The sequence below is a fragment of the Pteropus medius genome, unplaced genomic scaffold (assembly GCF_902729225.1).
Source record: "Pteropus medius unplaced genomic scaffold, Ma_sr-lr_union100, whole genome shotgun sequence".
Taxonomy (NCBI): Eukaryota; Metazoa; Chordata; class Mammalia; order Chiroptera; family Pteropodidae; genus Pteropus; species Pteropus medius.
In genome coordinates this window covers 11,747,747-11,761,133 of record NW_024351543.1, presented here as the reverse complement: position 1 = coordinate 11,761,133, position 13,387 = coordinate 11,747,747, and the positions used below count along the sequence as shown (strand labels likewise).

Genomic DNA, 13,387 nt, shown 5'->3' with positions numbered 1-13,387 from the left:
AGAATGTATTTAAGTGTTCCCAAATCGTCAGATATTGTTTTTATTTTTTAAAACTATTATTAAAACTGCAATGAATATCTTTAAACCTAAATCTTTCTCTATAACTCTGATCACTTCCTTGGGATATACTTTCAAATTTATAGGAAAACACATAAAAGAATTTTACAATTCTTGATGCATATTACTCAATTGCCTTCCAAAAGATTGAGCTGATTTATACCCACATCAACTGTTTATGAAGATATTCAGGTCACCACATCCTTACCAGAATTGAACATTAGTAGTATTTTTTCATCTGTCATTTGATAGATGAGTAATATTTAATGTTAATCTGCATTTCCTGGCTGGTTAGAGAGTTTAAAATTTTACCACATATATATCAGGCACTATATTTCTTTTATGAATAATCTATTTAAGTACTTTGCCTATTTTCTTACACTACCTCAAGAGATTCTCTCCTTAAAACATTAAGACCAAGTCTTCCTTCAATTCACTACATTCGATATATCTGGAAGTTATTTTTTCAGACATATACACATATTTTCTGCAATATTTTTAATGTTTTCTGGTAATAGCCTTGATCCATTTATCTCATGGTAAGCAGAATAACAGCCTTATGACCTAATCTCCCAAACTTTAAATGTTATCTTACATAGCAAAAGGGACTCTGAAGATGTGGTTAAGGCTATTGAGATGGGAGAGTAGTGTGTATTATCCAGGAGAGCCCAGTGTAATCACAGGAGTTCTTATAAGAGGAAGACAGGAGGGTCAGAGTCGGGGGGTATGAGGGTGGAAGCAGAGTTCAGAGAGACAGATTTGAAGATGTTATGCTGTTGGCCTTGAAGATGGAGGAAATGGGCAGGAGCCAAGGAATGCAGGTGGCCTCTAGGAGCCGAAGATGAGGAAAAAGATTCTCTCTTAGAGTCTCCAGAAAAAAATACGGCCCAGCTGACACCTTGATATTAGGACAACTGATATCCAGAACTGCAAGATAATAAATTTGAGTTGTCTTAAGCCATTAAAATTGTGGTAATTTGTTACAGCAGCCATAGAAAACAAATCTAGATTTCATGCAAAAGGGGCATTGCTGATGTGATTAAGGTTATGAACCCCGTGACAGTAAATATCCTAGATTGTCGAGGTTGGCCAAATCTAATTACTTGAGCCCTTAAAAGCAGTGAAATGTATCTGGCTGGAATCAGAAAGACACAGCAGAAGAGGGCAGAAGAGAGATGAGGCAGAAGAGAGATTAAGTGTGAGAGGGACTCATCCCACCCTTACTGAATTTGAAGATCTAGGAAAGGGCCACAAGTCATAGAATTCAGGTGGCATCTAGAAGCTGAGAATGACTCCTGGATGACAGCCAACAGGGAAACAGGGACTTCAGTCCTACAACCACAAGGAAATGGATTTGGCAATGACCTAAATGAATCTAGAATTGAATTATCTCCTATAAAAATAGAAAGGAAAGAAAAGAATAGGGCCTGTTGGCTTCTTGATTTTGGCCTTGTGAAACCCAGAGCAAAGAAAACTAGCCAAATCCACCGGGCATCAGACCTACAGAGAACCTTGTTGTAATAAATTATGTTATTTAAAGCCACTAAGTTTTCAATAATTTGTTATGACAGCAATAGTGAACTAATACACATCATAAATTGAGTCAATCTCAAAAGGTATATTTCACTCTTATAATAAGAGGTCTGGATACAAACAAGTTCTTCGATTCATTATTCAGCAGCTTGATCCCATGGTCAGGGATCCAGATTTTTCCACCCTTCTGCTCTGCCATCCTTGAAATATTAGCCACCTCCCCTCATGGTCAGAAATGGCTGCAGCCACTCCAAGAATTCTTTCCAAACAAGGAGAGAGATTTTCTTCCTGATCCATCTCTTTTTAGAAGAGAACACAGCTTCCCATCCTGCTTCATTGGCTGGAACTGAATCCATGGGAACCACTAAGAGACTAACTGGCAAAAAGAATAGAAACAAACTTGGACAATTAGGATTTACCTGAGTCACATAGCATAAGGATCAACAATAGAATAAGTGTCAGGACTCTGCTGCATGGGAAGAAGAATAGAAATGACTGTTGATATCAACCAGCAGTGTCTGCCTCGAGTGACTTACTTATCCTAGAACAAGGAGTGATCAATGCAGAGCTGAGGTTTCCCAGCTGCAAAGATGAGTGCATCAGTGTGGGTCCAGCGCAGGATCCATCCAGATGTTTTCAGGTGTACTCTGTTGGAGGAGCAGGTAATTATGCCTGATTCATACTAACTTCTCTAATCTAAGAGGCATTTATCCAATGTTGGTCTGTTGGGTTGAGTTAGAATTTGCTTCTATCACCATTGCTTCCCGCAACATTCTAAACTCCTGGAATTCATTAAAAAAAAAATTACTTTCTCCTTCATGCAAGACCCTCACGGTCTTTCTGTCTCCATCCCCACCCACTGTATTTTATCTGCTGGAAGCTTGCCTCCCATAAGACACCTATGCCACCTCTAATTTGCCCTACTTCCTGCCATTCTCTTTTCTTGGAGGACCACGGTCTCCAAATAAATGTGGAAAGGGAGGCATTGATTGACAGGAGAGTAGTGTGGGAAGGAAAAAGTATATTTTGACTAAATCAGAAAGTATAGCCCATAGTAACAGAAATGGCTGCCCAATTTTCTGCTCTGGGAAGATGCTGAATCTCTGAACTTGGAATAAACCATGGAGGAGAAGTTCTCTTTCAGACTGGCAGATTTATCCTTGAACCAGCAGTACAACTTGTTTCAGTCATCAATTGAGTTCAGCTCCAAAGGTCTTATGGAAATTCCAATCTGCTTGTGAAATAGCCATCAGTCTTGGCATTTAGTTTTAGTACATTTTTCTCCAACTCTAACCATCTATCTTTTAATAAATATTTTGAGGAGAAGACTCAGTCTGGGAATGTTAGGCAAAAAAAAATTTTTAATAAAATAATTTCTCATCTAGTATAAATGGCAGTACATTTGAATGTTAATGAGTTTGAGGTAATGCAGGGGACAACCTTAGATGTCAATAGTATATGTATGTTCCTGGAAGTCAGTTAGACTATATAGGACGTTAGCCAAGTAGCACCAAAATGGGACTGAGCTAGTAGGAGCACTTAACTGTCAGGCAGCAGAATCTGAAGCAGCACAGGGGAAGAAGCTGAGGCCAGGGAGTGGGTTGGCAACCAGATATCAGATAGAAATAAGAGAGTAGAAAATCCAGTCCCCCTCATAGTCTTTAATAACTAGAGGGAGTGAAAGCAGGAGGGTAGTAGAGCTACAAATGCAGAACCCAGAGCAGAAACATGGATGAGTGGTATTAAAGTAATAATAATAACAACTATTTTAATAAAAACTAGAAGATTAAAGATTGAATGTTTAGTGTTAAACTTACCAAGTTGAACCTGCAACCCAGCAAAGAGTCTAGGCTCTGGGGCATGAGATTGGGGGAGAAATGGCATAAATCTTTTAAGCTAGAAAACCATCTGTTTCATGCATGCTAGGAATGCAGAGTCTCTAAGTGACGCTGACAGGATGGCTGTAGCTGGGCTTGCTAGCTAGGGAAGCACTGGGCTGGCGGAAATGGTATGCTGAGTATGTGGAGTGCCTCTGCTCTGTATAGGCTGCGTCCACCTCGGCATTGATATGTCCAGCTCACCTCAGCTGCACACATGAAGTACCCGAGTCCGATCCACTCTGCTGTCAGCAAGCTACGTGGACAGGTCGGGATTGGTCTGTCGCATGAAGAAAACTGGTTCAGCCTTTAGAAGTCTTCTGTCTAGAAAGAGAGCAGGAGGGAGTGAGGAAGGAGGGAAGAGAGGGAGAGAAAGAGGAAGGGAGAGAAGGAAGAATGACAACAGATAATAAGAGAAGAGGGGAAGAGCAGGAAGAGGAGAGGATAAGAGAGAAGAGGAAAAAGAACTGCTTTAAATTGATCTATCTCCTTTCCCCACTTAAAATCTTTTAATACCCAACAGGTGGTCAATACCAACAGTCATTTTTGCCCCTTTCTCATACCGCAGAGACCTGATTTTTGTTCTCTTGTCCATCTCTACCTTCCATGACTTAGGTAAATCTTAACTGAATTGACTGAATTTTAATCATTGGCTTTATGACCCAATTTCAGTCAACAAGAGAGGTCAGAAGGTCGGCTAATGGACTTAGCAGGGCTTTCTGGACATCCTTCCTGTCAACATTTCCGGCTTTATCTTACACTATTCACCACCTCCATCTCTCTACTGTTCTAGCTATACTGTTCTAGCTAGTCACTCCGAAGTGCCACAGTCTTTTGATACAGGACGCTGCTCATATTCTACTCCCTTTTCCCTTTCTCTCACAATGCCCCACTCTCTGCTTAAACTTCACTTCTTCAGGGAGGTTTTTCTTATGTCCTAGGCTAGATCAGATTGCCATATAGATTCACCCTTTTCTTTACTCATTAATTCAAAAACATTAATGTATGTTGTCAGTCAGTTTACTAAATGTTGTTCACTGGATAATCAGGGATTAAAACCGGCACTCATCACACATGAAATTACTCAATGAAACGTCTGTCCTCTTCCCAGTTCTGCTTAATAAACTCTATGAGAGCAGAGATATGTCTTTTTCCACTAGTTTCCCAACTTCTAGAATAGTGTCTAGCTCCTAGTGGGAACCCGATAAAAATTTGTCAAATGAGTGAATGAATAAATGAATGTGTAAACGCAGAAAGCAGGGAATTTAAGGGTGCTTAGACAATTGCGTTATCTTTGACTTGGCCTGATGAGTAAAATATCTGCTAGGATAATGAACCATCCAGTTTGTCTGGACTGGGATTTTCCCAGGATGTGGAATTTTCAGTGCTAACATGGAGAAGGTCCCAGGCAAACCAAGACAAGTTAGCCACCCTGTTCATTGCCCTGCAACCTAAGAGATCCTCAGGTTCTCCTTCACCTCCCACCCTTTCTACCCATAATTAATCATCTGAGTTGATCTTTCCATCCCGCCTCTGAATGAAAGGAAGTTTTCCACTCTACCACTGCTTCCTAAAATAGTCGATTCTCAAGCTTTTCCTGATCCTCATTCATCAAGCTGGATCTCAGAAAACATTCAAGGCCCGGACCTAGTTCCAAACCCAAGGTTCTGCCTAATTTTTTATCAACCTTTTTTCTCATGGAGCCACAGTTTCCCACCCTGACACAGCTCTGTCTCCCTTTTCCAGCTTGATGCCCCACTGACCTCAGTCAGCAGTGATTCAAGCTGTAGGTTTTAGCTTCCTTCTTGCTGACGCTCTGGGTTTTTTGTGTTTTGTTTTGTTTCTTTCTTTTCTTTCATTCTTTCTCTCTTTTTCTTTCTTTCTTTCTTTCTTTCTTTCTTTCTTTCTTTCTTTCTTTCTTTCTCTCTCTCTCTCTCTCTCTCTCTCTCTCTCTCTCTCTCTCTCTCTCTCTTTCTCTCTCTCTCTTTCTTTTTTTCTTGGCATTCAGATCTGCCTGACTTCTGAAGAAGAACGAGATGGCTTTATCAGAGTCCTCAGTGGAAAGAAGAGAGGCCTCGTCCCCCTGGATGTCCTAGAAAATATCTGATTGCTGGCCCCTCCTCCTTTTGCAGTAGGCAAACTCTGCTGTGATGCCTCATCTCACACTGTGTCAACCCAGAGGAGCTGTCACACTGATCCGGCCACCCAGGAAACAGTAAAACAAGACTCAAGGACCTGAAACTGTGGAGTAACAGCCACAAGACAGAGGGTCTATCGCATAGCATACCCAGCTGCCCAAGGGGTGATGAGGCTGAGAGCGTCACTGGCAGAGAGGAGGATCCTACTTGGTAGCAGCAGCAGGGCAGTAACCACAGCTGTCCCCCAGCTCTCAACTACCTTCCTGCCCATGTGGTGTAAGTTAACTCTCTGGAGTGCACTCCGGTTTGTGGTGTGGCCCCAGTGCCAGGTTCAGGTCTATGTAGCCAACTGTGATTCTGGTTCCAGACCTTTGTCCTCAGTACCGACCAATGAGCGTCATCACATTCGAGACCACAAGCAGTCTCTGCAGAACACCAGGAAGTCCCACTTCCTAGACCCCGTATTCCAGAGCTTCCCTCAGGCCCGCTCACTTTGTGTTTATGCTTTCTCTCCTGTCCTTCAAGTAAATCCTGGTGGTGTGCATTAGATGTGAGAGCTAAGTTGACGTGGCACCAACTGCAAAGCCCTGATCTGCCCAAAGATGGCTGACAGGCAGTCCCCTCTGCTGCTCTAGTGACCAACAGAGGTGACAGAGCAGAATACGAAGCATAGATACAAAGGACAGAGTGGGAGTAAGGTGGGACAAAGAGCCGTTATTTATTGAAGATTATATAGCCCTTTCAGTAATGAAGTCCTTTCCCCAAGGAGATGGAACTGGGGAAGAGAAGGTGGCAAAAAGCCTCAGTGATGAGCTTCGCTTTCATTTTACTTTCTCTGCGTTAGGGGCAGCATCTTTCCCTCATGCCATCCTGTAAGACTCCCTCTTGAAGGCTGAGTCCACCTCGCAGAGAACCAGAAACATAGGGGAGAACCAACAGCATCTTAGGAGAAAAGTAGCCAAATGGAATTCATTCTTCTTTAAGGCAGTAGATTATACTCTAGCAAATGTAAAATGGAGAAGAAGCGTCCTTAATGCTTCAGCCTTTTGAAAGCAGAGGAACTTGGGGCCTATTTAGCATCAACTAGAGGAGTCTCTATTACTCTATACTTATACTAATGTTTACAAGAATACAATATACTGTGATGCCTTCCTCCTCATTCAAACTTGCATCCTAGTAGGCTTTAATATGGTTAAACTTCAATTCACAATGACCTTGGAATCAATGTCAGTTTTATTTATTTTGTTACAGAGCAATAAAATCATTAGAACAATTGGTTTTTTAAAGACTTAAGTGGATGCATCCTGTGCATGTAAGCATCATTTCCCAAACCAAAGCATCATTAGTCTCCATTTATTCCTTTTGTTACCGCTCAGCGTGAAGTTGGGCGCTGAAACAGGATGGCTGCTTGTTTCAACAGTAGTTTGGATGCCTTACTCTCATTTTAAAGCCAGCATCCAGAATTTCCCCTCTCTGATACAATGTACAAAACTGAATGTACAGAGTCAGATGGATTTTTTGAGAGCCAGGGTGAATAAATAACAGCCGTTCTGTTAAAGGGAATGTCGGACTACAAATGCTCTTTGCCTCTAATTCAATATTGCATTTAGTAAAAACACAGTGGATAGAAGGAGCATAGGAGAACATGTGTCCTGATCTCTCCTTTTTGGTGGAAAATCTAGTGAAGCAATTTGATGCTATGGTGTCACTTCCTATGCAAATTTAATTCGCATAAAAAAAGCAGTTTGCTTTTTGCAAAAGGGTCCTCTAACGATCCCTTGCTCTGGATATTCTTGCTTTTGTGTAGCCCACTGCCACATTGAATCAGGAATGGTCTTATGTGATCAATAGAATATAGCAGAAGTGATACTGCATGACATCTAGGCTAGGTCAAAAAAAGTCCCTGCAGCTTCTGCCTTGACCAGTGGAAAGACCACATATTTCCACAGCTGACATTGCAGAGAAGTAGTGGGTCCTGCTGAACCCTGCCCAGGTTATAGATTTATGAGCAAGATAAATGTAGTTGGGTTTTTTTTTTTTTTAAGTCACTAAGTTTTGGAGTGATTTCTTATACAGAAATATTTAACTGGAACAGGAACTTTAATTTGAGCCAATGTTAGAGAGGAGAAAAAAATACCCTTTCTGCAAAATGAGACTCAAAAAGTTTTGCAAACATCAAGTATTGGCAGGCAGTTAGCCCTCCAAATGCAAGATTTCTAGCGTGCCTTAAAGATCTGGAGTCGTCCAGATATCAGAGCAAAAGGCAGATGTTCCTCATAGCACAGATTGCCACAGATGCTTACTCACACACGGAGAGAGATTTTAGGAGCTACGGCATTTCCTCTCCTCCTGCCTGTCTGCAGAAATGGCAAGAATGATTCCAAGACTCAAGAAATGGCTGGAAAAAGGGCTACAGTTTCCGAATGGGGATGAGATGAAAGCTTCAGGAGACAGACTTTGGTGAGGGGACAGGAAGGAGAGGAAAGTGTTAAAGTGAAGAACAATGGTATTTGGGGGAAAATTTTGCACAGTGTGAGGGAACACCCTTATACCCAGTGTGAGGGATGCTGCATATATAACTAAACCAGGGAGCTGTGCCAGACACTTTACCACCAATGCTGTAGGATGTGGATGCTATCATGATGAATTTGAAATTAAAAAAAAACTGATTGAACCTTCTTCAGGGCTCCAGAACGTAAAGATTAGAACTTCGTTTACCCCCATCGCTAACAGACATCTGAAACACCTTTAGTGTGGGCAGTGTGGCTGCAAAGAGAGTCCATGTGTAGATGTCCAGCTGGCTACCGATAGGGCGAATCACACAGACCACTTTTCCTCCCCAATTCTATACACCAAACACACACGCACACACATACACACGCTTCCATCAAGAGGAAGAGCCCAGCGTCTCGGTTACATATTTAAAGCAACCGATGGGGTGGTACATGGTAGAAGCTTGTCAGAGTTAGTCTTCTCTGCTATTAAAGAGAGAAAAATAAAATCAGTGGGAAGATCACAACAGAGGTAAATAGCCTGGTGCCAAGTACTTTTGCTAAAAAGCAAAAGAGCACCACGGAAGTCCAGAAGTTGGTCAGGTCACTGGCGGCTGCAAGGAGAACAGAGCCAGGAAGGAAACCTATTAGTCAGTCCCAGTCTAGAGCCAGGCCCAGGCAGCTGCGAGAAAGTGTCGTACATTCAAATAAAAACTTAGATTTTTTCAAATGAACCATGCTTCTTTACTCAGAACTTCTCAAAGCCTTTAATTTTCTCATTTTTATGGTGAATCTATGAAAAGGGATTTTAAACCATGAAACACCTATTAACATCAATTAGAACATTCCAAGAACATTTGAAGATGCCGTAGTTGAGAATTGTCAAATAATATTGTATCCACCTTGTATTTCCAATGTTCCCTAACAGCCCCTCCCTTCCTACATCTCACTAAGATACCTGTGAAATATTGAAAAAGACAAAAAGTGTACAATTATAGCAAAAACAAAGGCTGAAAGACAATCTACTTTGGAATTTGAGTCTGTAGGAAGTAGGAGAAAGTGGGGTCTGTGTCTCCGAGGGACGAAAATCTCAGGAGAAAGAGTAGCTTTATCTTGCTCTGATAGCTTTAGCAAATACTGACCAGCACAGCACAGGCTGATATAAATCTGGGAATAAAAGAAAGTTAAACATTGCCCAAAATAGCATCCCCATAAAACTGAGTGAGCAGGTGTGTTCCACAGATTTATCACAAAATAAAAACCCTTAAAAACAACTTGAACAAAAAACTAAGACTAGTTTCATGACATCCTGTAACAGTCTCTTGGATTCTGCTCGGTTGCCATTCTTTTGCGTGTTTTGTATGACGGCTGGTGTTTTTGACCCTCAGAATATGTTTTATTTCTCACTTCTAATAAGGAGTTTTAAATAGTCCTCAGTCTTCCCGTGGATAGTAGAAACTCTTAACTGTACCTTGAAATTTTAACAAGATAATAATTTATTTTATAGTTCTTTTTTAAAAATGAAAAAAAAAATGACATCTTTTCATCATCTCATCACCAAGTTTAAACAGCTACTGAACATCTCCCATGTCTTCATGGAAGTCAGGATATACTGCAGTGCTGAAAATATGCCCTGGGAAAGTACGATACACATTTACAAGAAAAATGGCAGATCATTTTTAAATTTTTCTCCACTAGCTTCATTTACTCAGGTTCTCAGGTTACTCAACTGACCCCATTTTTTCTATGCATGGCAATATTTTTCTTTGTCTATCTTCTGTCAAATCAGCTTTTTGAAAGTTATGTGCTTAGTTCATTTACTTTCATTTTTATTAAGGTAAAAAAATCATCCAAGGTTATGACTTTTCCTCTGAGTTCAGCTTTGACCATATTAAAGTGTTCCCTTTTTCATTCATTTCTAAATACTCTGTATTACAGTTTTGATTTTTCGCTTAGATTTTTTAGTGTGCGCGTGTTTATGTGTGTACGTGTGTGTGTGTAATTAAAATTGTTATGTATTGTGGTCAGAAAATATGGTCCATATGGTTTTTGCTTTGAGGAATTAATTGCCAATTTATTTGGTTCTCTATTATATGAGTAATCTTTATAAATGTTCAATGGATGCTGATAAAAAGTCATGTCTGCAGTGTATAAAGTTCAATGTGTATCTACTAAATAAATGCTTAAACTATTCAGGCTATCTGTGTTCTCATTTGTTTTTGCTAATGTGCTTTCTTAAAGATAAGGAAGTTAGGAGCAAGCAGCAGAGGAACTGAAGCAAGAGACACTTTGCAAGGACCTCCAATCCCTTCTTTAGTATCAGCTCTTACAGGAAGGAAATGGCAGCCAGTGCTGTCCACCACAGCTTCCCTTTCCTCTGAGGTCATTTCCTAAATAAACATTCTCTTTAATGCCCTGGAGAAAACTGTAAAGGAACTACTTTTAAGCAAAGAGTTTCCAAAAATATTCTTGGAATTCTTCAACATCAGGTCAAGAAGTTTTGACAGAGAGAAAAATTACAATGAAATCAGTAATCACTGTTGGATGGGGACCACATTACAGCTCTGGTGTGTGCTACTTACAAAATGGTAAGGAAGAAAAATCACATAATGAAATGTATCCACACCTGAGTCTGAATCTGGACAAAGTGTACCACAAGCTGCTGGTTTCAAGTCATAGATTTTCCTTTGGTCATTATGATTGCTGTTATTTCTACAGTGAAATCAACAAATATGTGTTGGAGTTTACTGGGAAAACTGTAATCAAACAAGGATACTGAAAAATGTGTGATTAGTGCTGCAATAAAGAAAAAAAAAAGACATTGAACTATAAGAATATACTGGAACTATGCTAGTTTCATTAGGTACAGGGTCTACGAAAGTTTAAAGGTCTCATGTCCGAAATATTCTCACTTTTCATAAAGGCAATTTTAGGTTGAAAGTGGTCAGGCAGCTTTTCAATTTTCTCTTTTATAATTCCCCAACACTTGAAGCATTTTAATTTCACCAGAATTTATGGATTATGAGGGAAGATATTTTGTGGAAGTGAGGTGGAGTTAAATTTTTGTGGAGGCGAAGCAATTCCTTTAAATTTTTTAGTATAAATATTTCCAACAGTGTTCTCCATTCATGTTGTAGTGTTGAATATTTGAGCAATATTAGCAGTATTAGTAGAAGACTGGGTGGAGGCTAGAGGGGTTGGTGAGAAGGAGGAGATGGGATTGGCCGAGGGTGTGGTATGGGGATAGAAGGAGGAGGTTACTTACTTATTTGTTCTACGTCTCATTCCAGAGAAGGTTTAGGTTCATATCTTATCTCCAGCAAAATGACCCAAGGACAGCAAGCCATCCAGGTAAGACCTCATCTATCCCAAGTCAATCCTGATGTTTAGGACTCCAGAAAAAATTAACTCATAGGCTAATAAAAGTTAAAAAATCATCAAAATAGAAACAAATCTATAGATTTTTCACAACAGAGGCAACAGGATTTTAAAAATTACAGATATCCACTGATTTAGGTCAGATTCCTATTATATTCATTACGAACCTCACAAGAGCCTTTCTGCTATAAAGAGATCAGAAACAGGAAACTGTTTACCCTAAGTGCTTCAGAAGTTGCCTTTCCCCCTTTAAATCATGAGGGAAAAAAGTTAAAATCTTAAATATTTAGAATCCATAACTCTTGCAGACATGTAATATTAAAACCCTAAAATTTAATACAATGAAGCAGTACAAGGCAAATCTCAAGCCAGTGAAGGCTTTGGAGTCCAAGAAATGTTATTTGTACTTAGAGAAAGAAGAGCCGTCTGAGGAGGAGCACCATGTATTCTGTGGGAAGGGGAGTGGGCCTGTGAGGATGCAAGGACTGGGCAGGAAGGCAGTAGTTGGAAGCAGAGCTGGACTCAGGTGAGATTCCGGGGCAGTCTTGGGGTGAGGATGCAGCAGCACCTGACACTGAAGAATCACAACACTCAAGCAAGACTGAGCATCTATATTTCCCAGAATTCTCCAGGAGAGACCTGTGTCTGCTGAAGGACAAAATACTTTAAGAGACCTTGGTTTGGAATGTGAGGCCCTCGAGGGACCAGCTGAAATAACAACGACCGATGCTAACCTGAATTTTAGGGAAGGCGGATCCTGTTACCTGCAAGGTTTTAGTTTTGTTGATGGAGTCTGCAAGCTGGACCCCAGCTAAGTCTCCTTGAACCCTAGAAGAGAACCCGTGGGCCCCTAGTTCAACAAGACCTATTTAGGACTTCTGACCTCTGTGACCGTAAGATGATAAATCTGTATTCTTTAAGCACCAATAGAAAACATATAGCATCACACTGCCACGTGGGAAGGAAGTGAGATGATGGGAGAAATCTAATTGAACCTCGTGGATGTGCCGTAAGAATATTGCCAAGGAGGAAAAAAGCCTGGAAACATACATTAAGAACAAAGAAACAGCTCCCGAAAGTTAGAAAAAAGCCAAGCAAAGAGAATAGGAAAAATCTGATAGCATGGTAGTAATGTGTAACCATGGCAGTAATGTGTAACCATGGTAGTAATGTGTAACCCCTTCCTTGGGAAATAATAGACTGAGGCAGTCTCTGGAGACAAGAAAAGTAAGGAAGGACACATCGGTTTGGTCAGTAGTACTGTGTCCAGGGAGTGTCTGCATGCACACCCACGATCTCAGATGGACTTTATACTGGGCCCTGATAAAGATTTGAGCAGTTCTTTGTTCTATGATTTGAAAGCTACTCCTTTCTTATTTTTCGCACAAGAAGCAAAATTTCATTGCCTAGTCTACAAGGTGTCTCCCATAGCCTTCTCTCTTTAACCCTTTTCTCTACCACTGACCCCATTACTTCTACCACCCAAGACTATGTAACTATTCTTTACAGAAATAATCCAGCCTCCTTAAGGAGACAACATGTCTCTACTATCTTGTAAATTTCATAGCCTCAGGAAATGAATGTAAATAATTTTTTTTCTCCTTCCAATTTCTGTTTCTCCCAGAGGGGAAAGGGTAAATTTTGGTCTCAGTGACCTCTGGCTTTGTGTGACCTCTGGAGCTGAGTGAGCTGTGACTTCTAATGTGATGATAAGGAGATGGTTAGATGGCGAGCATTTCCATCCCTGGCTGCAATTTGTCTTTCAAGTATACTTTATATTTCAAGACAGATCCATCATTGCATAGCAATAAGTAACTTACAAAGCATTGGGGAAAGAGATGCCTAATCAAGAGATGATTGTGGGAAATAAAGAGACTATGTCACACTTAGGGTGATTCGGGTAGATGAGAAA

General features: G+C 40.5%; 1 protein-coding gene across 5 annotated transcripts in view; it reads left to right on the top strand.

Annotated features, from left to right (window-relative positions):
* Nucleotides 1–10,295, top strand: part of STAC (SH3 and cysteine rich domain) — a 122,066-nt gene extending 111,771 nt beyond the window's left edge. For 3 of the 5 annotated variants that reach the window (XM_039843380.1, XM_039843384.1, XM_039843379.1), the window contains one exon: nt 5,476–10,295. In XM_039843380.1, the coding sequence (XP_039699314.1) occupies nt 5,476–5,574 (99 nt within the window). In that variant the 3' untranslated portion in view covers nt 5,575–10,295. The remainder of the gene's footprint in view (nt 1–5,475) is intronic. The other 2 variants (XM_039843385.1, XM_039843383.1) reach the window with 1 other exon arrangement.
* Nucleotides 10,296–13,387: the final 3,092 nt, after the last annotated feature.